We start from the raw sequence: 26,434 nt of genomic DNA, 5'->3' as shown, positions 1-26,434 counted from the left end.
AGTCTGCTTCATTTTTGTTAGCAAGGGGGATTTTAGAGCATTGATTATAAAGCTGGGGGGGCGGGGGCAGAGGAGGAGACCAGAACTTCCAGGCAGTTCTCAAGTCTCTGCCGCCACACCCGCCTCCCGGGGGTCTGCAGGGACTGTGAGTCTGGGTTGGTTTCCGGGGGTTGGGAAAGGCTTGGAGCACAGGTTCGGCCCGTGCTGCATCCGTGTGGTGAGACGGGAGGGCATTGGGAAGAGCTGTCTGACTCACCGCAGCCTTGTTGACCGGGTTCTTCCCTGGGCACAGGTTCTGCCTGGAGTACTGACACCTCAGGAAGGACAAGCAGCTGGCTCGTTCTCCGCAACCTCACACCCCAGGTACAGGCACCCGGTGGGGGCATCGCCAGGCCTGAGGGCCTTGTCGGTGACCCGAGGCCTCACTCATGGCCCAAAGGCAGCGCCGGCAGCAGGGGTCATTTAACCATGTTCCTGGTGAATTGTTTACCTTTCACTCTTCCGAGGCTTAAAGAGTGTCCCCTTATAAACAGAATTGCTCACCTGTACCCACTCCAGAACGATTTGGCCTGTGCTCACCTTTCCCAGGGTCGGGGGCCGCGAGGCTCTGTATGATGTGCTCTGGCGAGAGGGGGTCGGAACCAAAGCAGGGTTTTCTCCTTCTTCTGTTGGCCCAACTCAGAAACTATAACTGAAATGTCCAAGATTTTAAATTACACAGTAAGTTACAAGGTGCAAAAGGTTAATATCATAATCATATAGTAAGCCCTTTCAAGGACAGACATCTTCCCAAGGTACTGTGCACCTGGATTTCATAAACGTGTATAGTGAAGAATCCCCAGGACGCGTGTTACCGCCACTCTGCTTCCTCAATCAGATCGATGGCTCCACCCTGCGGACGCTGTGCTTGCAGCATGGGCCTCTCATCACATTCCACCTGAACCTAACCCAAGGCAACGCCGTGGTCCGGTACAGCTCCAAGGAGGAAGCCGCCAAGGCCCAGAAGTCCCTGCACATGTATGTCCCTCCCCTGCCCTGCGCGGCCCTGGCTGCAGCCCGGTGGTGCTGGGGCTGGGCGTTGTGGGCGGGTCCTGGGGCCGGGCGTTGTGGGCGGGTCCTGGGGCCACAGCCACAGAGCACCGCGGGCGGGCGGGAAGTCCGATGTGATGCGGACAGGGTCGGCTGCCCCCGGGGCCTCTCTCCTCAGCTTGCACTCGGCTGCCCAGTCCTGTGTCCTCAAGTCTCTCGGCCTGAGTGTGTCTGTGTCCTGACTTCCTCTTCTTCTAAGGACACCAGTCTAAGTGAATTAGGGCCACCCTCCTGACCTCATATTACCTTAATTCCCTCTTTAAAGACCTCTTTCCAAATACAGGCACAGTGCGGTCTTGGGGCTTAGGGCTTCAACATGAATTTGGGGGACACAGTTCACCTCGTAATAGGTGTCTTGTGACATGTTGGTTTCTTCTGTTGCTGAAGTGCCGTGGCTCGGCCTCCCCCCACTCCAGTAGGGAAAGGGTCCCCCAAGAGAGCACGTGTAGAGCCCAGTGATAGAAGATGCTCTGTCCATAGAGGATGTCTCCAGGCATACGACACATTCAGGCCCGCTGCTGGGCCTCGTAGTGGTCCCTGCGGCCAACTTCTCTCCCCTGATTAAAGGACGCTTTTGATAAGATGTGTGAGTAGACCTACTCAGCGACATCACTTGGGGTGTGGGCCCTAGAAGTTAATCCTTCCTATTTTTAGCCCAGGGTATAAATTGCACTGACCCTAAATGATGCCCAAGTTTAATGGTCCATTCATGCACTTCCTTAAGCATGTGCTCTCTACACCGACACAGCATAGCTGCTAGAAGTCTAAAGTGAGAAGAAAGGTCATAATCTGGCCTTGGAAACACCTATACCAAAATGTAAACTGCAGGACCATTTCTGGGTGGCCTGTGACATGAAGCCTCCAGCTGCCCTTTTCCCATTGAAAAAAAAAAAAAGGGAATGCCAACGAGGCGAACACAGGAAGACACACAGCTGCTCCGCTCACATGACCCCTGTTCTGCCTTTTTTGTTTGTTTTGAGTTTTTGTTTTGAGGTGTAACTGACATACAACAGCATGTCAGTTTAGAGTGTAGTGTTGACTTGACACACATATTGCAATATGGTTACCACCGTGTGAGCTAACACCCACATCAGGGCACATGATTATTATTTCCTTTTTGTGGTGAGAACATTTAAGATCTACTGTCTCAGCAACTTTGAAGTAAAGGATACAGAATTGCTAACTGTAGTCACTGCACTGTACACGAGCTCCCTAGAACTCACTCATCTTCTAACTGGAAATTTGTACCCTGAGACCAACCTCTCCCCATTTCCCACCCACAGCCCCCGGTAACCACCATTCTACTCCCGAATGTTTCAACAAGTTTGGCTTGTTTAGATTCTGTATATGATTGATATCATGCAGTATTTATCTTTGACTTATCTCACTTAGCATAAGGCCCTCAGGATTAATCCATGTTGTTGCAGGATTTCCTTCTTTCTCATGGCTGAATAATATTCCAGTGTGTCTGTTTGTATCTGTGTGTGTGTGTATATATGTGTGTGTGTGTATGTGTGTGTATATATATATATATGTATATAAAACATCTTTATCCACTGATTTGTTGACAATTAGGTTGTTTCCATATCTTGACTATTTAAGTAATGCTGCAGTAAACATGGGAGTTCAGATATCTATCTCTTCAATAGCCTATTTTCATTTCCTTTGGATATATACACAGAAGTGGGCTTGCTGGATTGTATGGTTGTTCTAGTCTGAATTTTTTGAGGAACCTCTATACTTTTTCCACAGTGGCTGCACCAATTTACGTTCCCACCAACAGTGTAGGAGGGTTTCCTTTTCTCCACATCCTCACCAACACTTGTTATTTCTTGTCTTCTTAATGATAGCCATTCTAACTAGTGTGAGGTGTTACCTCATTGTGGTTTTGACTTGCATTTCCCTGATGATGAGTGATGCTGAGCATCTTTTCATGTGTCTGTTGGCTATTTCTGTGTCTTCTTTGGGAAGATGTCTATTCAGTTCCTTGGCCCATTTTTTAATCAGATTGGGGTTTTTTTGTTATTGAGTTATATGAGTTCTCTATATATTTGAGTTACAGGATATTCTCTATATCAGATAGATGGTTTGCAAATACTTTTCCCATTTTATAGGTTGTCTTTTCATTTTGTTGATGGTTTCCTTTGCTGTGCAGAAGCTTTTTAGTTTGATGTAGTCCCACTTGTTGACTTTTTTCTTTTGTTGCTTGTGCTTTTGCTGTCATATCCAAAATTTTGTTGCAAAGATGAGTGTCAAGGAGTTTTTTCCCTATGTTTGCTTCTAGGAGTTTTATGGTTTCAGGTCTTATGTTTTAAGTCTTTAGTCCATTTCAAGTTAATTTTTGTGAGTGGTATAAGGTAGGGGTCCAGTTTCATTTTTCTGCATGCGGTCGTCCAGTTTTCCCAACACCATTTATCAAAGGGACTATCCTTTCCCCATTGAGTATCCTTGGTGCCCTTGTCAAATATTAGTTGACTGTATATGTGGGGATCTATTTCTGGACTCTCTATTCTGTTCCATTGGTCTATGTATCTGTTTTTATGCCAGTACCATACTGTTTTGATTACTGTAGCTTTGTAGTGTTGTTTGAAATCAGGAAGTTTGTTGCCTCCAGCTTTGTTCCTTCTCAGGATTGCTTTGGCTATTTGGGGTCTTTCATGGTTCCATACACATTTTAGGATTGTTTATACATTTCTATGAAGAATGCCATTGGAATATGATAGGGATTGCATTGAATCTATAGATGGCTTTAGGCTGTATGGACATTTTAAGAATATTTTTAATTCTTTCAATCCATGAATACAGGATGGCTTTCCTTTTGTATCTTCTTCAATTTCTTTCATCAAAGTCTTGTAGTTTCCATGGTATAGATCTTTTACTTCCTTGGTTAAATTTATTCCTAAGTATTTTATTGTTTTTGATGCTATTGTGAATTGGATTTTTTCTTTATTTCTTTTTCAGATATTTCATTGTAGTGTATAGAAAGAAATGCAACTGCTTTCTATGTGTTGATTTTATATTCTGCAATTTTAGTGAATTCTTTGATTACTTCTAACAGATGTTTGATGGAGTCTTTAGGATTATCTCTATGTAAGATGATGTCATCTGCAAATAAATTTTACTTCTTCCCTTCCAGCTTGGATACTTTTTATTTCTTTATCTTGCCTGATTGCTCTGGCTAAGACTTCCAATACTATATCAAATAGAAGAGGTGAGAGTGAGCATCCTTGTCTCGTTCCTGACCTTAGAAGAAAAGCTTTCAACCTCTTACCATTGAAAATGATGTTAGCTTTGTGTATATGTATGGTTTTTATTATGTTGAGGTCTGTTCTTTCTGTACGCTCTTTGTTGAGGAGTCTTCATCATGAAAGGATGTGGTGTTTTGTCAAATGCTATTTCTACGCCTGTTAAGATGATCACATGATTTTGATCTTCCATTCTGTTAATGTGGTGTATCCCATTTATTGATTTACATATGTTGAACCACCACCCCTGCCTGAATCCCAGAGATAAGTCCCACTTAACCGGCATGTACTTTGTTGAGAATCTTTACTTTTTTGAGAATTTTTGCATCTATATTAATTTATATTGGTCTGTGGGTTTTTTTGGTTTTTTGTGTGTGTTTTTTGGGGTTTTGTTTTTTGTTTTGTTTGTGGTGTCCTTATCTGGCTTTAGTATCAGGATAATATTGGCCTTATAAAATGAGTTTGGGAGTGTTCCCTCCTCTTCAGCTTTTTGGAAAAGTTTGAGAAGAATTGATGTTAATTCCCCTTTAAGTGTTTGGTAGATTCATCATTGAAACCATCCGTGATCCTGGGCTTTTCTGTATTGGGAGTAATCAGCTGATTATTGATTCAACCCCCTTACTCATTATTGGTCCATTCAGATTTTCTATTTCTTGATGATTCAATTTTGGTAAATCATATGTTTCTAGAAATTTGAACATTTCTTCTAGATTATCCAGTTTGTTGGCACATCCTGTATATTTCTGTATTATCAGTTGTAATATCTCCCTTTCATTTCTGATTTTGTTTATTCGTGTCTTCTTTTTTTCTTGGTTAGTCTAGCTAAAGGTTTGTCAATTCTGTGTATCTTTTCAAAAAACCAGCTCTTATTTTCGTTGCTGTCCTGCTCTTTTAGGTGTGTTCTGGGAAACACTACCATCTTGGCCGAGTTCGCTGGCGAAGAAGAAGTGAACCGTTTCTTAGCCCAAGGCCAAGCACTGCCGCCCACCTCCAGCTGGCAGCCCAGCGCTGGGACCAGCCAGACGCGGCTGGGCGCCTCGGGCAGCTCCCATGGCCTGGTGCGCAGCGACACTGGCCACTGGAACGCCCCGTGCCTGGCAGGCAAAGGGAGCAGCGACCTGCTGTGGGGCGGGGTCCCCCAGTACTCCAGCAGCCTGTGGGGCCCCCCCAGTAGCGACGATGGCAGGGTCATAGGAAGCCCTACCCCGCTGAACACTCTGCTTCCCGGCGACCTTCTCAGTGGGGAGTCCATCTAGCCCGGAGGGGCCACATGGGCGCTGCAGTCATCAGCACTAGGAAGAAATGCTGACCCTTTCCAGTCCGGGCGTCGCTGAGGACCCTGCTTGACCCGAGCAGCCCGGCAGCCCTTTCGAGTACCTCTGTCCAGTACTGAAGACGAACCTTGGCCGCAGTCCTTGCGAACTGTTCCCAAGACAGTGCGGGCTGCGCTGGGTCAGTGTCATGTGTAATGACAGGATGCTTCTCACAGCTTTTTATTTTGTGTCGTCTTATGTTTGTATGGTGTGTTGTCATTTTGATTTTTTAAGTATAAAAGCTGCTTAGAATAGTTCTATCATGAAGGGCACTTTTCAGATTGTGGGCTGGAAAGGGTTATTTTATCAAGGGTGGGGGAGGGAGGGAGGGAGATGAGAAAGCCTATTTAAAACGAGCCTGTGACGATTATGCACATTACCAGAGGCGGACCCCGTAATCAGGGGGAGCTGGCGTCCATCACTGGGACGCGGTCCTGGCGGCCCAGACCAGCGAGCCGAGCAGAAGGAGCGGTCTGCGATCTGTTCTCTGTTCCCACGGAGCCGCCTATGCACATTACCCTTGTTTCATTACTTTTTCATGTCATTTTTTTTAATCCCAAAAAATATTTTTTAAAAGTTAAAAAAATAGACATATCAAACATGCAAATACTTGAATCCAGCAGGCCAATAATGAAATGTGAACACTTTCTAAGTCTAATTCTACACTTCCAGGTTGGCATCAGTACGCAGAAACAGGCTCTAGGAAAAATTTCTAAGTTCACAGCCTATGTGTGTGTGTGTTGAAACAGAAGCACGTGTGTGTGTGCGTGCGTGTGCGTGCGCACTTTCTGTGTTCGTGTGTTAAGTGTGTGAGGGATTTAACTGTGGGTTTTCCCTTTTATTCAGTATGTGCTTTTTTTTTTGGCGCATTGGTCAAACGTTTGTTATTATTAGCTTCTAACTTTGCACTGAGTGTCCCTGCCCTTCCTGTAGCTAATCCTATACATTAAAGAGAATTCATAGGACAGGGCTGGTGACAATTCATGTGTAAATGTTTACTCAAGGACTCTGTTATTGCGTTTAAAAATTACAGTGTATATCTCTGGAGAAATAATATGTATACCTACCTTTAGCAGCTTTTTATTGTGGACTAATGCAAGAAGATTATTACCAGAGTATTGCACCATTTTTCCATTGGGAATATAAAGTTAAAGAGAAAAAAACTCTCGTTGAACTGTGGCCATAGATACTTGTAGAGGGTGGATGGTTCCGCAGGAGGAACGGAAACAAGCACTTGGACGTGGGTTGTGACTGCTTTCGGAGGAGCCCAAGGTGAGGGCTCCCACCTGTTTACAGACCTTTTTTTCTCCTTCAGACTTTAAAATAAAAAAATTTTAAAAAGGAATTTAAAAAAAAAATGAAAAAAAAAAAAAAGACTTCCGTCGTAAAGAAACCTATTTTCAGAATGCAGATCCGCTACTTCAGAGCTCTGGGATTGAACAGTGTTGTTTTCCCCTCCAGCCACCGTCGTGGACTCTGTCGACTGTCCCCTTCGTCCAGGTGACGAGTTGTGGTCACTGTCTTGCACACGCGGATGCGCTCTCAGGAAAGCCAGGGTTCCCGAGGGGCAGCTCCACACCATTTCATGTATTTTGTAACCCAACTCCTAGCACTGAAGATGTTATTAAAAAACAAACAAAAAATAAAGAAAAAAAAGAAAAAAGAGGAAAAAAAAACACAAAGAAGAAAGATACCTAATCTCTAACGTGTAGCAGTTACGTATGTACCAAATAATGGACTCAAAGGAAATAGATGTTCGAAGAGTGCTTTATATATTAAAAATTGCTTTATGTTTTAAAAATGATCAATGTTTTGATTGTTTTGCAAGAAAGAAAGACAATGGAGTAACATACCCTTGAGTATGTTTAAAAAAATATATGAACATGTGCTCCCTGCCTGCTTGATCAGGAAACTTGTGCATTACATTTTTTTTAATTAGCTTTTTAATGGTTTTATCAAAACAAAACAAAAACAAAAAACAAAAAAACAAAAAAAAAGAAAAGAAAAAAAAAAGTTCCTGCAAAATTGCAGATCAACAAAAGCTGGTTTTATAGAGGATCATGAACTATGCACAAACTGGTTCAAGACTTTTTTCTCAAGTTCAGTAGTGTATTTAGCTAAACAGACCTTCCTCAGAGTAAGTGCATCTCATTGCCATTACATGCGTTCTGTATATTTGATGTACACGTCCCTGCGTATGTACACCAAATATACGTGCGTGCGTGCCCATGTGCACCCAGACATACAGCTTCCCATGCTGCATTTAGCATCGAGTTGTAGAAAACTGATATTTTTAAATTGAGGATGGAAGTAAAGAATCTCTCTGTTTTTGTTTTTTGTTGGGGTGGGTTTGGTTTTTTTCTTTTGACCTTTTATTTTGAATTAAAGATGTCTGTAACTCTGAGATTAAAAGACAAGTTTGTGGCTTTTAATGTTTTTCCTCATAGAATGTGATTGTTGAAGAAAATGCACCGAAAGTTGCTTTCAAAAGTACAACGCTTTGTTGAATCTTAATAAATTGCAATTTTTTTTCTTGGCTGTTCAAATAAATGTGTTTTTTATTTTTCAGAGGCGGATGTCATCCAAATTCACTTTGTATGTGTTGGGAGAAAGAGCTGTCCTACTGTGTATAAGAAATTCCCTGTGTCGTCTTATGCCATCCTCAGAGTTCACGTATATACTTAGATACCCTCCAAGTTTTGGTTGCTTGACTTGTGATCTTATCATTTGTTTTGTGGTTTTGCAGTCCACACTGAAATCTTATTACTAGTCGTCGAGAGGTGCAGTAGAGCCTGGACCCACCCGCTCCGTGCGGGAACCGGTGTCATCTGGGGCAGCCGTGGGACGTGGCCCCAGCCGAGGACCATTGCTCACTCTCACCCATGACCCAGCTTGGGCATAAGAAATATTCGGAGAGAAGAGAGTAGTGAAGGTCTTCTGGGGCTTCCACGGTGGCGCGGTGGTTAAGAATCCGCCCGCCAGTGCAGGGGACACGGATTCGAGCCCTGGTCCGGGAAGATCCCACATGCCACGGAGCAACTAAGCCCGTGCGCCACAACTACTGAAGCCCGCGCACCTAGAGCCCGTACGAGAGAAGCCACAACGAGAAGCCCGCTCACCACAACGAAGAGTAGCCCCCGCTCACCGCAACTAGAGAAAGCCTGCGTGCAGCAACAAAGACCCAACGCAGCCAAAAATAAATTAAAAAAAAATTTTTTTTTAAAGAGGTGTTTTGTTTTTCCTAGGCATTCGTTTCGATAAAGTAGCCTTAGCTAACTTTACAGAGCGTCTTGTACAAGCACAGTTGAAGTGACGGCACTGGGCAAAGCAGCAGCAGCCTTCTCCCCACGGGGTTCAGGTGGCAGTCAGAACACTCGGGTCTGGCTCTCAGGTCCACCCCTGGATCGCCTGCCATGACCTTAAGTAAGTTCAGCGCCAGTGCTCCTGTCTCGTCAGGATTGTAAAGACAGCCTCTTGAAAACCAGCCGAAGTGTCCTTCGTGACCCCCGTTCAGAGACCAGCAGAGTGAGTGTCTTTTTCTCTCCACTCCTAGGCACCTCGACCACGTTTTATGGAGAAGATAGGACCCGGGTTGGCCCCTGCAGGCGAGAACGGCGAGCTCCCGGCTCTGACCGGCCTCTTTAGAAAGCGGAGGAGGAAAGCGCAGAAGGGCCATCATCTGGAGGAGAAGCGAAAGGCTAGAACGAAACTCATGGAACACAGAATGTGGATGGTGGAATGTACTTGACACCCTACCCTTGTATGCGCCTGGAGGCACCGACCCTGCCGGGGCTGTGAGCGGCCCTTCTGCAAGTGTTCGTTCGGTGCCTGTGAGTCCAGCGTCGCTGCAGGGAGTGAGCCGACCCCGTTCCTGCTCCTGGGAGAACAAGCCCAGTGCCTCCAGAACATCCAAAGGTTGAGGCAGGCTTCATGGAGGAGGTGGCACTTTCCTCCCAGGCCCGGGGAAAGTAGGCGACAGGTGGGGAACACAGCATAAGCCGACTGACAGCCTCATGGCCTGGAGTGGAGGCGGCTCCTGGTACCCACAGGTGAAAAGGAGGCTCGGTGTCTGGGATCAAGAGAAAAATCAAGGCTCAGAGCTGCACTTTTTAAAAAAATCATTCTGGCGACACCGTGGGAGAAGGCAAAGAAAGAAGGCAGGGTGCTCAGTGGGTAGAAGCCTGATGTGCAAAGAAGGGACTGTTGAATGGAGAGCAGAGGCCAGGAGGGAGCCGTCCTGGCCAGCACTGATTCTAACCGCATGAACGACAAGATCCGAGGAGCTGAGTTGCTGAGCACGCGTTCACTCAGGGAGGCATTTTGAGAAGATTCTTTGCAGGAATAGAACATATGGGGTGGATCAAGGAGAAACCACATAAGAGTCTTGGTGGAAACATGTAGTTAACTTACTAGCTTTACACATCAGTTTCCACAGCTTAGCTTGTGTGGGACCGTCCCCTGAATGGCAGCCCGCGTGGCAGGCCTGGCCCCCGGAGCCTGGATCCCCAGTCATCATGAAAACCAGAAGCACATTTCCAAATGCTCCTTAAGTGTGCAGAAGCCTCAGGCTTAAGTGACATTTCGCTGGTTCTCCACCCTGGCTGCATGTTAGAATTATCCAGAAAGTTTTTAAAATCCCAGTGCCAGGGCACGGCTCAAACACATTCAACCGGAATCTCTGATTGTGGGCCCAGGCACCAGAGTTTTTAAATCTCCCCAGTTGGTTCCATTGAGCAGCCAGGGCAGAGGCGGTGTCACAGGGAGCCTGTCATCAGGCTGAGACTGTCGGCCGCCTACCCATTAGAATAGCCATTTCCAAGAGTTCAGTGCGTCTCATGTGGCAGTCATAGCTAGCTTTTTGCTTTTTTTTTTTTTTTTAGCAAAACTATGTGCCAGGCAGGGTGCTAAGCACTGTGTAGGACTGTGTCTGTTGTTTCAACAGCCCCATGAGGTGAGGACTGGGACTGGGAGAGACTGGGAGAGGTTACAGAATGTGCCCGAGGCCATGAGCTGATGAGGGTCAAATCCAGGCCCATCTGACTTCACAGCCATTGCTCGCTCGGTCAGCCCCACACAGGATCCACCACGGAATATTCCAGCTGGAGGACCTTGAGGCCACGTGTGTATCAGAAACAGCTCCGATGGGTGATAAGTGTGCCTGTAAAGAGACCTGGCTCCGACAGTAGCAGGGCTGGCGAGTCTGGAATTTGTACACAGCCAGGCAGGGTGATGCCACAGCCCCGGGCAGAATTTCTTCTCCGGAAAACCTCAGCCTTGCTCTTGAGGACTTTCAACTGATTGGATGAGGCCCACACACATGAGTGGGGATAAAACCCTTAAAGCCAGCTAACTGGGGGTGCCGAGCACCTACAAGATGCCTTCACAGCAACACCTCAGTTGGCACTTGAGTCGATAGCCAGGAACACCAACTGACCATCACACGTGGCTTCTGCAGAAATACCCGCTGGCCTTTCGCCTGTTTGTCGTCAGTAGCTCATCCTGACCTCATAGTTGTTGCAAGGCAGGCGAAGTGGGCCCAGTCATAGCTGGTGGCAGTGCCAGCTCAGACTGGACGCGATCAGCTTATGTCCATCCATCCAAAAGTGCATCAGTCCTCTTCACACAGAGGCAGACATCTGGCGGGTACTGGCCCCTAGAGCCCAGGTGAGTGTCCCCACCCGACCTCACCCAGCGGCACTCATTCCCGGAGACACAGCCCAGGCCAGCTACTCGTAAAGGTCCTTAAGCACCTCCTGGCTGAGACCAGCCACAACAGGCCCAGGAATCCTGCCTGATCTGTCAGGCGCCCGAGAAAGTCAGGTGACGGTCTGCCCCTGGATGTCTGCCAAATGCAGGAGCACCCTGCATGGGACCGTCCTCAGAAGAGGGACCATTTGGGGTTCGCGTGGGCCCCGCTGGGAGCACTGCTAATGGCAGTGGCATCTTCAGTGCGGGGCTGGCCTGGCCCCCCCAGGCCAGGTTTGCTCTCCCAGGTTCCCCGCTGGGATGAGGAGCGTGGGCCCATCCCCGCTCTCCCATCCTTTTCCATGGCGGCCGCTGCCCCAGCTCCTGCGGACAGCGAGCACTGGGGCTGTGACAGCCCCGTCCCCTCCTCCCTGCACCCTCTGGTCCACAGCATCCCACAGGCTCCTCAAGCACAGCCCGGCCGGACCTGGGGTCACCCCCCACCAGTCACGGCAGCCAGACCCCGCTCCTGCCACAGGCCTGGGCGCTGGCTGCCCTTCGGCCTGCAGGCTCCTCTCCCCATGGCTTACTAGCAAATGACCCACCCCATTCCCTCCCTATATTTTCCCTCCACCCCCACCCCAGTAACCACTAGAGCATCACCTCATCACCCTCCACACACCCCCGTACTTGTCCCGCATGGCACAGGCTGGCAGGGCAGCGCCTGAAGCTGCAGCGCGGTCCATCTCTGCCATCGGAGGCTGGGCCAGAAGAGGGCGCCCTGCGCTCAACACTGAAACCCCACAGAGTCTGCTTCATGGGGAGCCCAGCACCAGGGGAGGCCCCTCGGGGCATCTGGTAGGCCGCAGGGCCCTGGCCTGGCAAGGAGAGCAGCCTTGAAGAACCAGAGGGAGAAACTGAAGGGGCGGCACATGCACGAGGCCGAAGTTCCCATGACCTCAGCCCGGAGGTCGTCCACGGGCTGTACCTACGTGCACCTGGGCAGGCCTGAGCATAAGCACGGACTCCCACGAGACAAGCCCATTTCGCAAAACGTGTTTAATCAGGATAAATAGAGTCCTGGGCAGGGTCCACTGGGGGTGCTCCAGCCTCGGACGGGCTGCAGACTCCTGTCACCTTCCCCGTGTCCCAGCGGGGCCATCTCCAGGCAGCATCTATGCCTGCAGGTCCATGGGAACCGAGGGTGACAGGGTTCCCGGGCTGCCAGGCCCAGCGCTGTCCTACTGGGCATCCCAGTCGTCTGTGAATACAGCCGGGGGCGTCACGGCCTCCTCGGTTCTACCAACCCTGCCAGAAAGGGGAGTCAGCAAGGGGCCCCGTTGCCTTGGGCAGCGCGGGCCTCCCTCGGGAGGCTGAGAAGCCCCACAGTCATCCCTCTGGCCAGCCGAGGCCAGAGGATCCCCAGCAGCCTTTCTCAGGAGCTGTTTCCAGGCCTCCCAGGGCTGAAAGACTCTGGAGAGAAGTGGAAGGAGCCGGACGAGGCCGGGACTCACCACCGGTAGGCCTTGGCAAGGGAGGGAGTGGTGCGGGCAGGGGATCTTGTGAGATGGCTCGTTCTGGGGGCTCTGCTGCCCGGGGTTGGGGCGGGGGAGCCCCAGGGGCCTCAACCTGCAGACCTCAGCTGGCCCACCTGGCCGGGCGGGGGTCGAGGAGGGGTGTGTGTGCATTCCCGTGGGTGGCCTGTCTGTCCAGGCAGCAGGACGATGTCTGAGTTCATCTCCCCTTCCCTGGGCTCAGCCGCAGGTAACAGTTGAAGGGTGAGACGTGCGGCCACAGGAGCAGCCCCAGCCCCGCGCCAGGGCAGCCGGGGCTGAGGCAGCAGCATTCGGGGGGGGAGGGGCGGGGGGGGTGTTCACGTCACAGGGAGAATGGGGGCAGGGGCCTGAGGAGAAGGCCAGCCAGGCTGACCCCCGACCCATCAGGACACGGGTGGCAGAGGGACTTCCCTGGTGGTCCAGTGGTAAAGAATCCGCCTTCCAGTGCAGGGGACGTGGGTTTGATCCCTGGTCAGGGAACTAAGATCCCACATGCCGTGGGGCAACTAAGCCCACGCGCCACAACTACTGAGCTCACACGCCTCAACTAGAGCCCGCTTGCCACAACTACAGAGCCCACACACTCTGGAACCCACGCGCCACAACAAAAGAGCCCACATGCCTCAACGAAGATCCCACGTGCCGCAACTAAGACCCGACGCAGCCAAAAAATAAGTAAAATAAATAGATATTAAAAAAAAAAGACGGGGTTGGCAGAGAGGAGGGAAAGGGCGTAAGACACCCCAGCCCCACCTTGCCCCCTGCACACAGTTCCTTCATTTCTTTTTTTTTCTTTCTCAGCAAACTTAAGTTTTCCTCCTCCCCCAAATGCCCCACACACCTGAGGAGGAAAGGTGGGGAAAGAGGGCAGGGGAGTCCCAAGAGGCTGTGGGCCACCCAGGGAGGCCGGCAGTCACTTCCCTCCCCACCACCGGCAGAAAGAGGTCTCCCTGTGCAGCACCCGTTCCTTCTCCCCCACACACTCCCCTCCAGGGCCCCTCACCTGCTCCTCTCCTTCCTCTCGTAGATACGCTGAAGCTTGTTGATTAAGAAGATTTTGTCTTCCCCCTCCTAGAAATGCCAGAACACAAAGGCTGAGAAAACAGCCATCGCGTGTCCGTCCAGAAGTGCCCTGTTCCAGACTGCACTTGGGGTAGCTCACAAAGAGTGTCTGACATCACAAGCACAAAAAGTTTAAAGAAGGGGGACAGAGGCACCAAACAAGGACAAGGAAAAACCAAGAGCCCAATAGTGGGCATATATATATATGTATATATATATACATATATATACACACATATATACACATATATATACACACACACACACACACACATATATATATATATATATATATATATGCATCTAAGCTTCCTAGTGGCCAAGGTGAAAAGGGAAATGTGATCAGTTGCACAGTGAGGGCTGCCTACCCAGCCTGACTCAATGTACAACCGGCCCTGACACTTAGTCTGTCTTGGGCAAATTACCTCCCCTCTGACCTCGGTCACCATCTGTAAAAGAGGGATACAAATGTCTGTGTCATGGGGTTTAAAAGTTTTCTATTGTTGACCTAATCAATTATGGAAACTTAGTGGTTTAAAACAACACAAATTCAACATCAGTTCTGGAGGTCAGAAGTCCAAAATGGGTCTCAGTGGGCTAAAATCAAGGAGTCAGCAGGGCTGGTTCCTTCCGGAGCCTCTGGGGAGAATCTTTCCTTGCCTGTTCCAGCTTCTGAGTCTGCCCACATCCCTGGGCTCACGGCCTCCTTCAGAGCCAGCAATGGCCAGTCAAGTCTTTCTCACACCTCTTTCTCTGACATTGACTCTCCCACTTCCTTTGTGAAGGACCTTACTGATTACATCGATTACATCCTGCCCACCCGAATAATCCAGGATAATCTCCCACCTCCAGGTCAGCTGAGTAGCAACTGTAATTCCGTCTGCGACCCTAATCCCACAACCCCAATGCCACTTAACGTGGCACCTTCACAGCTTCTGGGATTAGGACAAAGACATTGTCTTTGGGGCAGGTATTGGCCAACCCAGGGCTCTTTCAACAAGGTACTGTGAAAACGCACATAAAGCTTTAAGTCTAGGACCCAGTAAGCATCAGGCGGATTTCAGGGCCCATCAAACCCCGGGGTCAGACTGGATTCCTTGCGGGGAGTCTTCACAGAGAAAACAGCAATTTTGTCAGGATGCGTTCTGGGCGCTGGGGACCCTGGCTCACCCACGAAGGCGCTGAGACACCTACGAGGTGGAACCTCCTTAAGAGACCTCCCTGTTTTCTCTCCATCGAGTTGGTGGGTACAGAGGGCTGTGCACCTGAGTAAGCCACCTGCCCAGGCCAGGGAAAAGATGCTCCGAGTGCAGGCTGAGATCAGAAGTGTGGCCCCAAAGACTCAGAACCAGGGCCAGCCTCGGCCTCGGGAGGACACAGCCTGCAGCAAGGGCCACCTGGGGAACCATCCTTCAGCTCCTAGAGGAACGGCGGGCGGAGCTGGGACTCCCCCTCCCAACAACGCTGCTGTGCATCCCACCACCACGGGGCACCACAGGCCCCAAAGCTCTACACGGTAGGGCAGGAGCCAGTTGGGAAAAACCCACTTCCAATAGCTGTACCTCAGCCAACATGCCCAGCCTGAGCCCTGCCCTCGGTCTGTGAAAGGGGAGGAGAGTACTGCCTTACTTATAACCGTATAAAAAGTGGGAGCTGTCCCCAGGGCATCCTTCCACACAAGAAGACCTGACCCAGAGTCCCTGCACCAATTAGCCAGCAGCAGAGTCACAGGCAAGCTGCACCCCAGCCCCGTCCTGCCTCGGCTGACACCCAGCAGCTGACCCCCAAGTCATTTCTAACGAAAAGTGGCTAGTGGCCACCAGCGCTGATGTGACCGCCTAGGGGACACAGGCACCAGCTGGCCCCAAGGTGGGCTCAAGCATTAAGTACACAAGTGAGAAACTGGGAAGGAGAAGGAAAAAAGAAGAAACAGCGGGCTTCCCTGGTGGCACAGTAGTTGAGAGTCCGCCTACCGATGCAGGGGACACGGGTTCGTGCCCCGGTCCGGGAGGATCCCACGTGCCGCGGAGCGGCTGGGCCCGTGAGCCATGGCCGTTGAGCCTGCGCGTCCGGAGCCTGTGCTCCGCAACGGGAGAGGCCACAACAGCGCGAGGCCCACATACCGCAAAAAAAAAAAAAAAAAAAAAGAAGAAACAGCGGTGGGGAGAGTGATGTCGGGGCCCTGGGGGCAAGGTTGGGGCCCTGGGGGCAAGGTTGGGGCCCTGGGGATGAGGTCAGAGCCCACCAAGTGTTCAGGGGAGACCCGCTGTCACTGACAGGTGCCCCTGAGCAGCCAGCCCAGACCCAGGGAGGACAGGACCAGGTGAAAGGCCATTCCTGTCTGGGGAAACGCCAGCCCAAGTGACTCTGACCTACGGGGCAGTGACTTGTTTTCAAGGTGATGGGAGGCCCAGTAACTGCGCAGGGAGGGAGGGACAGCCTGCGGGCAAGGCTGGGCGGCCTCTAGTGGGGATGCGGGGTGGGGGGCGGCCCTTTCCACAGCCCAGGTCCGGGGGGAGGTGTGGAGGGGGAGGGGCCGCGGGTATGAGCCAGCAGGCACCCCCGAGGTGGGAGCCCAAGGGGCACTCACGTTGCTTAGCTGCTCCTTGAGGAGGCAGATGACTTTCCGCTGGCCCTTCACCACCTGGATGTTGAGGTAGATCACGGCCCTGCGGGAGATGGCTGCTCAGGCTGGGCCCTCGCGCAGGAGCCCCGGGGGAGGGAGACCAGGGCCCCCACCCAGGCCTGCCCCGCACTCACAGCAGCAGAGCCGACGCCAAGTAGATGGGGAAGGCACTTTCCACCAGGTACTGGTGGATCCAGGGCAGCCAGGAGACCCTGGGGCCCGCCTCCTCCAGGTGGCGCACCCACACCTTGCCCGCCTCATACATGGTGTCCAGGGTCCGGAAGGGGCCGCAGATGCTCGAGGGCTTCACACTGGGGGAAGAAGAGGGCAGGCGGCTTGACCCCTCAGCCTGGACAAAGGTCACCTCCACACCACCCAAACCGTGGCCACCAGCCACAGCGGCCCCAGGGGGCAGCTCCCCATCCCGCCCCCCGGAGGCCGAGGGCCCACTCACTGCCAGATGGCGTAGCAGAGGAAGACGGCAGCGCCCAGAAAGGAGGGGAAGCAGAGCAGCGAGATGAAGACGGTGCTCATGTGGGAGGCCTTCCAGGGCCTGCGGGGCGCCTGGCAGTTGGCCATCAGGCTGGTCTGGGGACAAAGGTTGCGCTCTGCCACCGCCCTGCCACCCACCCTCCCCCAGGCCTGGTGGGGCCTCCAAGAGGGAAGAGGGGCAAGGCCGGCAGTGGGCTGGGGGTGTTCTGCTTGCAGGGGAAGCCCGAGCCGAGCCCCCAGGACAGCCCCGCAGAGAAGCAGACACTCAGCATCTGAGCCCACAGGCTAGAAAGGGCCAGCAGGGCTACCTCCCAGTCTACGGAGGGGAGACTGAGGCTCACAGGGGGCAGGCTGGCCAGGTCACCCGCACGTGAAAGGGTTGATACTAAAAGCCACCTCCACTGACTGAAGGTCTCCACTGTGCCTGACGCTTTATAAACGTCATCTCCAGCAGTGCCCCCCAGAGCAGCATCCACGTTGTACAGAGGAGGAAACACAGGACCAGAGAGAAGGACCTGGTTCTGAGCACCTCCCAGCCCCCCGGCCCTAAGCCCTGGCCCGTGCACACGGGCACCTGGCAATGACCACGGACCCTGACGGGATGCTGCCCAGCCTGCCAAAGGCAGTGATGCAGGGACGGGACGGGGGTCAGCTGTGGCCCATGGAACTGACCCCAGAGGGTGGCCCTGGGCTGCCAGCCCCACACCACTTGGGTCAGGGCTCCGCATCTGCCAGCCCAGCGGCCACCCTGGCTGCACACTCTCCCCAGGCCCCGCTGCCCTCCCAGGGACCCAGCGGCACCTTTACCTTCTTGACGTAGAAGAGGAACAGCAGCTTGATGATCTGCATGGCGGGGAGGAGCGGGGAGAAGAGGACCCCCAGCCTGAGGAGAGCGAGGAGGGGAGAGGGCTGCATCCCAGAGGCTAGGTCCTGACCCCTGTGTGGCTCCCCAGGCCTAGAAAGGCCACCCGGGCCTGGTTCGGGGTCAGGACCCCGGGGAGCTGAGACTGGGTCCCCGGGGAAGTGAGGGGTCAGGTCACTCCAGATTCCCAGGGCTGGGCCTTGCTGTGGCCCAGGGGGAAGCGGTCAGCCTCCCCAAGGGCCAGGCACTGGGACACAAGTGGGAGAAGCTCACCAGGTCAGGGTCTGCCCATAAATCAGCTCCAGAACATTCCCCGCAATGTCGAACTCAGGCTTCCCCTTCCTCTGAGACCTCTTCTCAGAGATGAGCCTGGGCAGAAGAACCCCTGGGGTCACGCGGGAGGGCCAATCCCCGAGACAGACCCTCGTCCCCACCCCGACCCACATGCCAAGCTGAAGACCCTGCCCGCCCCGCCAGGGTGCCCAGTGATGCAGAGGGGAGACGGGGGCCTGGGGTCCCACCCTGAAGGGTCAACACTGCAGCCAGCTTCATCTCCGTCTTTTTTCTAAGCATGTACAGATACACCCAGGTATAAATGTGCACATCAGCACATCAGCATCAAATGTTTTACTGCCCTTTTTTTTTCTCTTTTTTTTTTTTTTGGCTGCGTTGGGTCTTCGTTGCTGCGCGCGGACTTTCTCTAGTTGCGGCGAGCGGGGGCTACTCTTCATTGCGGTGCATGGGCTTCTCACTGCAGTGGCTTCTCTTGTTGCAGAGCATGGGCTCTAGAGCGCAGGCTCAGTAGTTCTGGCACGTGGACTCAGTAGTTGTGGCTCGTGGGCTCTAGAGCACGGGCTCAGTAGTTGTGGCACATGGGCTTAGTTGCTCTGCAGCATGTGGGATCTTCCCAGACCAGGGTCCGAACCCGTGTCCCCCGCATTGGCAGGCGGATTCTTAACCACTGCGCCACCAGGGAAGTCCCTGTTTTACGGCTTTTTAAAAATCTTATTATTATTAAATTCATATGTTCTCAAAGAAAACACAGAAAAAAGGAAATGACACCTACAATGCTAGCACTAGTAGCCAGGACATCTGAAAATGTTCCTCTTTCTGTTCTTCCTCCCAACCCCCTTTTTCCTTTGTATGAGACAGATTATACTATATGCGTCATTTTGAAACCTGTTTTCTTTTCCAATCTCAAAATAGGTTATATCCTGTCTCCTAAATGTTTTTCTCAGTTTATCGATATTTTACAGAAGAGCCGTCATGGGTAGAGATTTATGGCCCCAGTTTGGGGTCAGGTCCTGATTTTCAGAGTCCTGAGAACTGCCTGAGTGACCCTCACCTCCACCACACAGGTGAGGATGCCAGGAGCCCTTCCGCAGGGGGAGCTCAGGTGCCCAGGAGGTGAGCGCAGGGACCCGCCCCTGGGGCCTCACCTCCACACCAGCTCCCCCAGAAACGTGTCCAGCAGCGTGAAGATGAAGTCCATCACCATAAGCCGGTACAGCTCCTGGCCCACAAAGTCCTCCCAGCACTGAAATGGACGCGGCCTCAGCCCCCAGTGCCCTGGTGCCCCCCACCCCTGCTCCCTGTGCCCACCTGGGGGCCTCCAATATGCTTGTAGACCAGGCCAGGTAAGATCAGGTGAGGGCTGGCTGCTGTGAGGGGCCACCACGTCCACCCCCAACCTGGGACCAGGGCAGACCCTCTTGAGGGGCCCGGGGAGCCCCACACCTCTGCCAGCACCGCCCAGCCCCCCCTCACCTGGTCCTTCAGGGTGCCCACCCTGCGGCCCAGCCAGTGGTAGCAAAGAATCCCCAGAATGACCATCTTGAGGATGAGGTTCCTGCGGACAGAGGGGGGGAGGGCGTGCACAGGCTGAGGGAGGGGTGCCTGGGAGACAGAGGTCCCGCCCCAGAAACCCCCACCTGGCGGCCCCATCTGGCCACGCACCTGCAGATGGCCACGTACACCTCTAGCACTGGGGAGTCATGCCGCTCCAGGACGGCCAGGACGCGGAACAGGTAGGGGGCCCCCAGGTTGAGAAGGCAGACCACCAGGGGCAGGGCCAGCAGCGCCCCTTCCCGCTCAGCAGACACGCGGCTCTGCTACGGCAGGGGGAGGGCCAGCGGTCAGCGCCCCAAGGACAGAGGCAGGTCCACTGATGGGCCCGAGACGGGGGAGGGGCCGCAGGGAGGGGTTCCCAGGGCAGAAGAGGGGGGTGGAAGTGGCAGGCACGCCACCCTCCGCCCCAGGCCCAGTGTTCAAACCGCACAGGAAGGGGGGTGGGAGGGGGAGGACGGGGGATGGAACACAGGTGTCGGGGGAAGAAAAGAGAAACCAAGACGAGAAAACAAAAGGACAGAAAAATAGGGAGAGTGTGAGACAGAACAAGAATGAGAACAAGGCCCGTGAGGGAAGCGGCCTCCAGGGAGGGCCCGGGCAGAGGGTGTGGGGCTAACGAAGCAGGCGTCTGACCCCACGGCCGAAGCCTCCGCGGGGACCCCCACGCCCTCCCCGCACCTGGATCACGAGCTCTGAGAAGGTGTAGACGGCCAGGGCGCACACCAGCGTGGTCCCCAAACACAGCAGCCACACGAGCCCCAGCACAGCCGCCTGCCGCAGCCGTCCGCACGCCCCCCGGGGGCGCTGCCACAGCCGCCCCTCAGCCAGCAGCTCCTGGAGGCGGCAGCAGGCCTGTCACCCGCGGCACAGACGCATGGAGACGCGCAGACACACGCACCACACCCCCGGGGACACGTGGAGCAGACACACAGGGAGGCTCAGGGGACACCAAGGGTTGCCTCCCGCCCACCCCTGGGGCCACGGCCCGTCGCTCGCCCTGCTCTGGGGCCCCTCCAGGCACCAGGAGACCGCAGGACAGGGCCACAGGCTGAGGCCTGACCCAGCCGCTCCCACCCCCCCTCCCCAGCCCTGCCTCCTGAGCTGTCCTGCCTGTGGACAGCTGTCCCCTTGCTGACCCGGAGCCCCAGGGCACTCCCTGGGGGCCCATCAGCCAGGTCAAAGCTGTGAGCTGCCCTGACCCAAATCCCGCAGCGGGAAACCCCAGAAAGGCAGAGAATCTTCCGCAAGGCCCAGGCCAGCCACCCTCTAGCCCTGAGGCCTTGGGCAAAGGACCGAGGCCTCAGTGTCCTCACGTGTACCCCAGGGCTATTTTGGGGACCGGGAGCACGTGCCAGCTGGTGCCCCACAGGCCTCTTCCCGCGGGGGCCGGGGGACACAGGGACTCCGGGGAGAGGGCCCGAGAGCAGCCCTAACCCTCTCCCACTGGAGCAGGCCCCGACTGGTGTTCCCTGGACACGGGGTGGGGGACAGCGGCCCCAGGGCCCCTGGGCAGCTCACCTTCAGCTGGGTTCGGATATTGTCGTGCTGGAGGCGGGTGGCCCATTTCTGAGTCACTTTGTAGTCCCAGGAACAGAAAACAGTGACGGCATGGACCCCCGAAGTGCTGCCTACCCGATAGCTCTCCCCAAAAGAGCGGGACATGCTGGGAGAAGCAGAGGCAGGCAGAGGGTGAGATGGGGCGGAAGGCGCAGCGGCTGGGGAGGAGACAGATGGGTGCTCCCTGCGGCCAAAACCCACCACCCACCCAGAGGAGCCCTCCTGGCGCTGGATGGGCCTCCGGCCACTCTCCCTGCCCCACCTCTAGCCCAGAGCTCTCAGCCTCCTGGCGTGGACCGCCGGCCACTCTTAAATCAGCCCTGACCAACAGGGTGCCCGCCAGCCACAAGTGGCTGGAAGAGGGGTCAGGCTCCACTCCCCACCAACATGGCCAGCTGCCTCCCACCCAGACGTGGCTACAGAAGGTGCTGGCTCACCTCAGGGCCTTTGCACTGCCTCTCCCGATAAACAAAACACCTTCCCCGGCCTTTCTCCAGCCCCCTCATTTAACCTCCCTCTCTGGGATGAGTGCCACCGCCCTGGGAAGCTGGTCTGACTTCCTCTCCTATGCTCCAAAACACCTGAGCAACATAACACCAGGAGTTTCCCAGCCTCTTCATTGGCCTGTCTTCTCCTGTAGACAGCAAGCTTCTCAAGGACATGCACCAAACTCATTTACCTTCCTGTCCTGAGCAGAGCACAGCAAATGTTTGTGGAGTGGATGGGTGCATGGATGAAAGTGTGGGCGGATGGATGGAAAGAAGGCAGGATCCATGGATGCACGGTTGATAGATGGATGGATGGATGGAGTGATGATGGATGGATGAATGGATGATGAAGTGATGATGGATGGATAGGTAGCTGGACGGACGAATGGATGGGTAGCTGGATGGATGGATGGATGGACAGATGGATGCACGGGTGGATCAATGGCGCTCAGGGCCAGGGTCATAGGGTGGAGGGCTATTACCTGTACACCAGAGTGATGCAGGTGATAAAGAAAGCTACCCCCACGGTGAAGAGGTAGGCCAGGGGCATGTTGTAGGGCAGGCCGCCCGCCACAGGCGTGCACTGGCCGCCATCCAGCGGGGAGGCACACGGCTGGTTCAGCGTCGCGTTACTATAGTAGCCATAGTACATGACGGTGTGGGTGAAGCAGCCCTGCAGAGAGGACGCCCGGCCACATCAGGGACTCTCCCCCTCCCTGCACCTGACCCACCCTCAGGCTTGGAAGGCAGATGGAGGGCACCCAGGGGGCAGGGCGAGGGGAAAGGCAGAAGGGGAAGGGCCAGGGCAGGGGCAGTGAGGAGAACACGGAGGTGGGCAAAGGGCCGCGGCCACCCTGGAGCTGCCAGGGCACCCCCCTCCTGGAGTCGCAGCAAGGGGTGAGGTGGGGGTCCCTGGAGGAAGCCGTGACAAGGGGGCACCTGCCCGCCCCCACCAAGCCTCACCCCGCCCGTGAGAAGCTCCAGGCCCCTGAAGGCGGGTGTGGAGCCCGAGGGCGCAGGCGGGAAGGCGGCCTGCACGGCCACGATAAAGGCCAGCAGTGGCAGCAGCAGCAGGGTGTTGAAGGCCAGCAGGGTCTTGAGGAAGAGGAAGTAGGAGAGGACGCTGGAGCCGAACTGGCCCCCAATCCGCTTCAGGGCGTAGTGCCAGGGCATCAGGGCCTGCAGCCCCGAGAGCAGCGCGAGCCCCAGGTTGTGCGATGCCTGTAGGGTCAGCAGCAGGACAGCCCTCAGGCGAGGCTGGAGAGGGGAGCCGGCCCCCACCCAGTCCCCGGGCCAGGCCTAGAGTGCAGGGGCAGTGGAGGGGCAGCCACGAGGGGAGGGGGGTCGATCACACCCAGAGCCAGGCTGAAGGCTAGAGGACCCCACGAGCGGCACGCGGAGGGAGAACACGTGGCCCCCCTCAGCGCCCCCACCACCAGCCGCCCAGAGGCGCCTACCAGGATACAGCTGTCACGCAGCCGGCTGCAGCAGGAGAGGAGCCCACGGCGCGCCCGGGCCCTCGGCTTGCCCCTCGGGGGCCGGCTCTCCTCTCTGGGGGCAGAGGCAGCATCAGGGCTTGGTCCACTCCCTCCCAGGGACCACCCGCCCACCGCAGGCTCAGGGCCCTTCTCACCAACCACCACGCCCAGCCGAGGAAGTGGGTCTGGGGTCCGCACGAGGCCGAGGGGCACTGACCGCAGGCAGCGTTTCTCGGCCAGGCTTAGCGGCATCCCCCGGAGTATGTGGTCCCGCTGGGCCACCGTCAGGCCCTGAAGCTCCTTCACCAGGAGGCCCCGCTTCTCTGCAGGAGCAGGAGGGAGCCCTGCTGGTTCCCCGCAGCATCCCTCCCTCCCTCCCACAACTGTGGCCGTTCCCCGGCAACACAGGCCTCTGCCGCCCTGCCGGGCCCGATGGCTCCTCTCTGCTAGGACCCTGTGCTGCCCACCCGTCCCACACCCCCACTGGTCATCACTCTCTCACCTCCACCCCCTGGAGCCCAGGACACGATCAAGTTCCCAGCATCTTCCGAGGCCCAGCCCAGCGGCCCCTCCGCCTTGAACCAAACTCTCCTCTTGGGTCCCCACTCGCATCTTGCTCCGACCGCCCAATGCCCCTGAGCCCTGTCCGCCCCCCACTCAGCAGCCCCCCCCGTCCCCCCACCACTTCCCACTATGCCAAGGCCTGGTGGGGTGAGTAGGGGAGGGCAGGACCTGGAGATCTGCCCCTCCCCTATGTCCTCGTTCCTGTCATCTTCACAACCACCCTGGAAAAGGGGTGCTATTTTAACCCCACTTTACAGATAAAAACTGACCAGAAGGCAGACACCTGGCGTGGTTTACACAGTGAAACTGGAATGTCCATCCTGACCTCAGAGCCCACACCACCCTGCACTGCTCCATCACCCACCAGCTGCAGGCCTTGGGTAAACAGGGAGAGGAAACACAGGCAGGGCCCCAGGAAGTACCCAAGCCCCTGGGCACTGATGCCAGAGATCACCTGGCTGAAGACCAACCTGTGAGCTGCGCCCTGCTCCCTCCTACGTCCACTCTCCCTTGTTCCCCAGCCCCACCACACAGGCCTCCCAGATACTCAGGCAAGCCAGCAGGCTCCCACCTCAGGGCCTTTGCCCATGCCCCATTGACTCTAGTGTCACTTCCTCCAGGAAGCCTTCCTGGGTCACTCCTGGCTAGACAGGTTCCGTGACACTCTCCTGCGGCGTGCCTTTCCTCAGCTGCCCTTATCTGAGCTTCAACCATCCACTTATCCATTTATTTGGTTCCTGTCTGTTTCACAAGGCAGACAATAAGCTGCATGAGAGCTGACTGGGTCTGCTTACCACCATCACATCCCAAAGCCAACACCAGCGTCTGCGACACTACAAATGCTCAACAGACGCTGTGGAGCGCATGCCTGCATGAGCCAAACACTGTGCAGCCGGAAAGGCCCGCACTTCTCTGAGCCAGTGGCCGGGACACCGAAACACTCCCATACCCCTGCAAAGAGACCTCACCGCTGGGGGCCTTCAGACAGCCCACTGCACCCCAGCCCCCCGACCCGGCCTGCTGACCTCCTCCCCACCGAGGCTCCGGCCCCCCTCACTCACCATCCTCCTCCAGGACCGCGGGGTCCAGTTCCAGGTCGTACAGGCGGAGGCTGGGCCGGGCTGAGCGGCCCACATCCCTGAGCTGAGGCCGGCCGGCCCTGCGGCGTAGCCTCACTGTGCGGCTGTAGTATTGGGAGAGGATGGCGCCGCGGCTCCGGCCTGTGGAGGCCGCTGGTCAGGGGGGGACGCGCCCCCCTTACATAGAGGCAGGGGCTGCCCCCCCACTCCTTCCCAGGACCCAGGAAAGTTCTTTCACAAGAGACCTCAAGCAGCACCAGGTTCCCCAAAGCATATTTTTATCCCCGTGAGGACTCCAGAGTCGTTTTTAGACCGCGGCGAGGCTGCATGGGACTGGGCTGGGCCTCCAAGCAGCAGACGGGGTGGGGTAAGAGCCGAAGAGGCCTGGCTCTGAGGTACACAGATCCCTGCTGGAAACCGCAGCCCAGCCCAGGGTCCAAAGGCAGAGGGTCCCACTCACCAATGGTGCGACTGGGCATGCTGGCCAAGATGCGGAGTGTGGCCGTGCTGTAGACAGGGGCGCCTTCGGGCCCCAGCAAGGCCTGGCGGTCACTGCCTGCCCAGCAAGAAAGACTCATCCAGAGGTTCTACAGACACCACTGGCCGGAGATATCCCCTGCCCACCCCCTGCCCCAAGCTGCTAGGAGGGGCTTCCTGAGAGGTTGAGAGGCTCCGTGTCTGGCCCACACATCCCAGCACCCGGCCTGGGCCAGGGCAGGCGGGCTCACCTGAGGCCCCCAGGGCTCCAGCCCCCGGTACCCTCTGCTGCAGCTCCAGCCCCTCCTCGGCCACCCAGCGGCTCTGCTCCTGGATGAGCTGGTGGAAAGAGTCGTGCACTTCGCTCTCATCATAGGGGCTGGGCTCCTGGCTGCTGGGGTGAGAATGGGGAAGGGGCAGGAGTTCAGGCTGCGGCTGACCCAGTCCTTGCCCCAGCATCCTATCCCCTCCGAAGGGCTGAGGTCCAGACCACCTCTCCCTGGGGGTGATGCATCCCAGCCCCCCAGCCCCACCTCAGAGCACTTACTCCTCTGGGTCCTGTGGGGTCTCAGGGACATTGAGGACAAAAGCCAGCGACTGGGACATATCTGCGGCCCACCCGCAGCCAATCTGCCGACCTAGGGCAGTTCAGAGCCTGGACACAGCCTCAGGAGCCTCCCGCTGCCCATGTGATGAGACAGAAAGCGTTACAGCAAAGTTAGCCTGGCACCCAGCTCCACTGCCCGCTCCCTGGGGACCATGGGGGGTGCCACTCCCAGCCCAGGCTGCCTGAGCCCCCATCCTGCCCCCATCCACACACAAACACCAACGCATGGCCAAGTGAGTGGCCCCAAATAATCCTCAGGCCAGAACGGACTGAGGGGAACTCCTTCCGGAGGGAAGGAGGAAGGAAGTGAGGGGAGTCTGGGCAGTTCCCCACCGGCTTCCTCAGTGACGCCATCCCTGAGAGATGCGGAGTGGGTGGGGTGCCTGTGGATAGGTTCTCCATTCCT

At 55.3% G+C, this 26,434-nt stretch overlaps 2 protein-coding genes across 2 annotated transcripts in view; one reads left to right on the top strand and one right to left on the bottom strand.

The window, feature by feature from the left end:
- TNRC6C (trinucleotide repeat containing adaptor 6C) overlaps positions 1 to 5,590 on the top strand; it is a gene marked incomplete at its 3' end in the record, with an annotated part of 123,088 nt that extends 117,498 nt beyond the window's left edge. The window contains exons 22-24 of the mRNA XM_079725340.1: positions 293 to 363; positions 878 to 1,017; positions 5,230 to 5,590. Coding sequence (XP_079581466.1) covers positions 293 to 363; positions 878 to 1,017; positions 5,230 to 5,590 — 572 coding nt within the window. The remainder of the gene's footprint in view (positions 1 to 292; positions 364 to 877; positions 1,018 to 5,229) is intronic.
- Positions 5,591 to 12,372: 6,782 nt separating this feature from the next.
- TMC6 (transmembrane channel like 6) lies at positions 12,373 to 26,027 on the bottom strand (the record flags this gene model as incomplete). Its single annotated transcript, XM_079726005.1, has 20 exons — positions 12,373 to 12,805; positions 13,892 to 13,959; positions 16,541 to 16,619; positions 16,711 to 16,887; positions 17,031 to 17,164; positions 17,876 to 17,951; positions 18,204 to 18,299; positions 19,370 to 19,467; positions 19,698 to 19,779; positions 19,887 to 20,041; positions 20,457 to 20,612; positions 21,297 to 21,441; positions 22,306 to 22,496; positions 22,787 to 23,044; positions 23,281 to 23,374; positions 23,519 to 23,624; positions 24,927 to 25,085; positions 25,405 to 25,500; positions 25,673 to 25,815; positions 25,969 to 26,027. The coding sequence occupies 20 exons, from the start codon at positions 26,025 to 26,027 to the stop codon at positions 12,574 to 12,576; spliced, it is 2,604 nt and encodes an 867-aa protein (XP_079582131.1). The 3' UTR covers positions 12,373 to 12,573.
- Between the last annotated feature and the right edge of the window lie 407 nt (positions 26,028 to 26,434).

Source organism: Hyperoodon ampullatus (genome assembly GCF_949752795.1).
Source record: "Hyperoodon ampullatus genome assembly, chromosome: 19".
NCBI classification, from domain to species: domain Eukaryota; kingdom Metazoa; phylum Chordata; class Mammalia; order Artiodactyla; family Ziphiidae; genus Hyperoodon; species Hyperoodon ampullatus.
The sequence above is the reverse complement of the archived record's forward strand: the minus strand, read 5'-3'. Positions and strand labels throughout refer to the sequence as shown.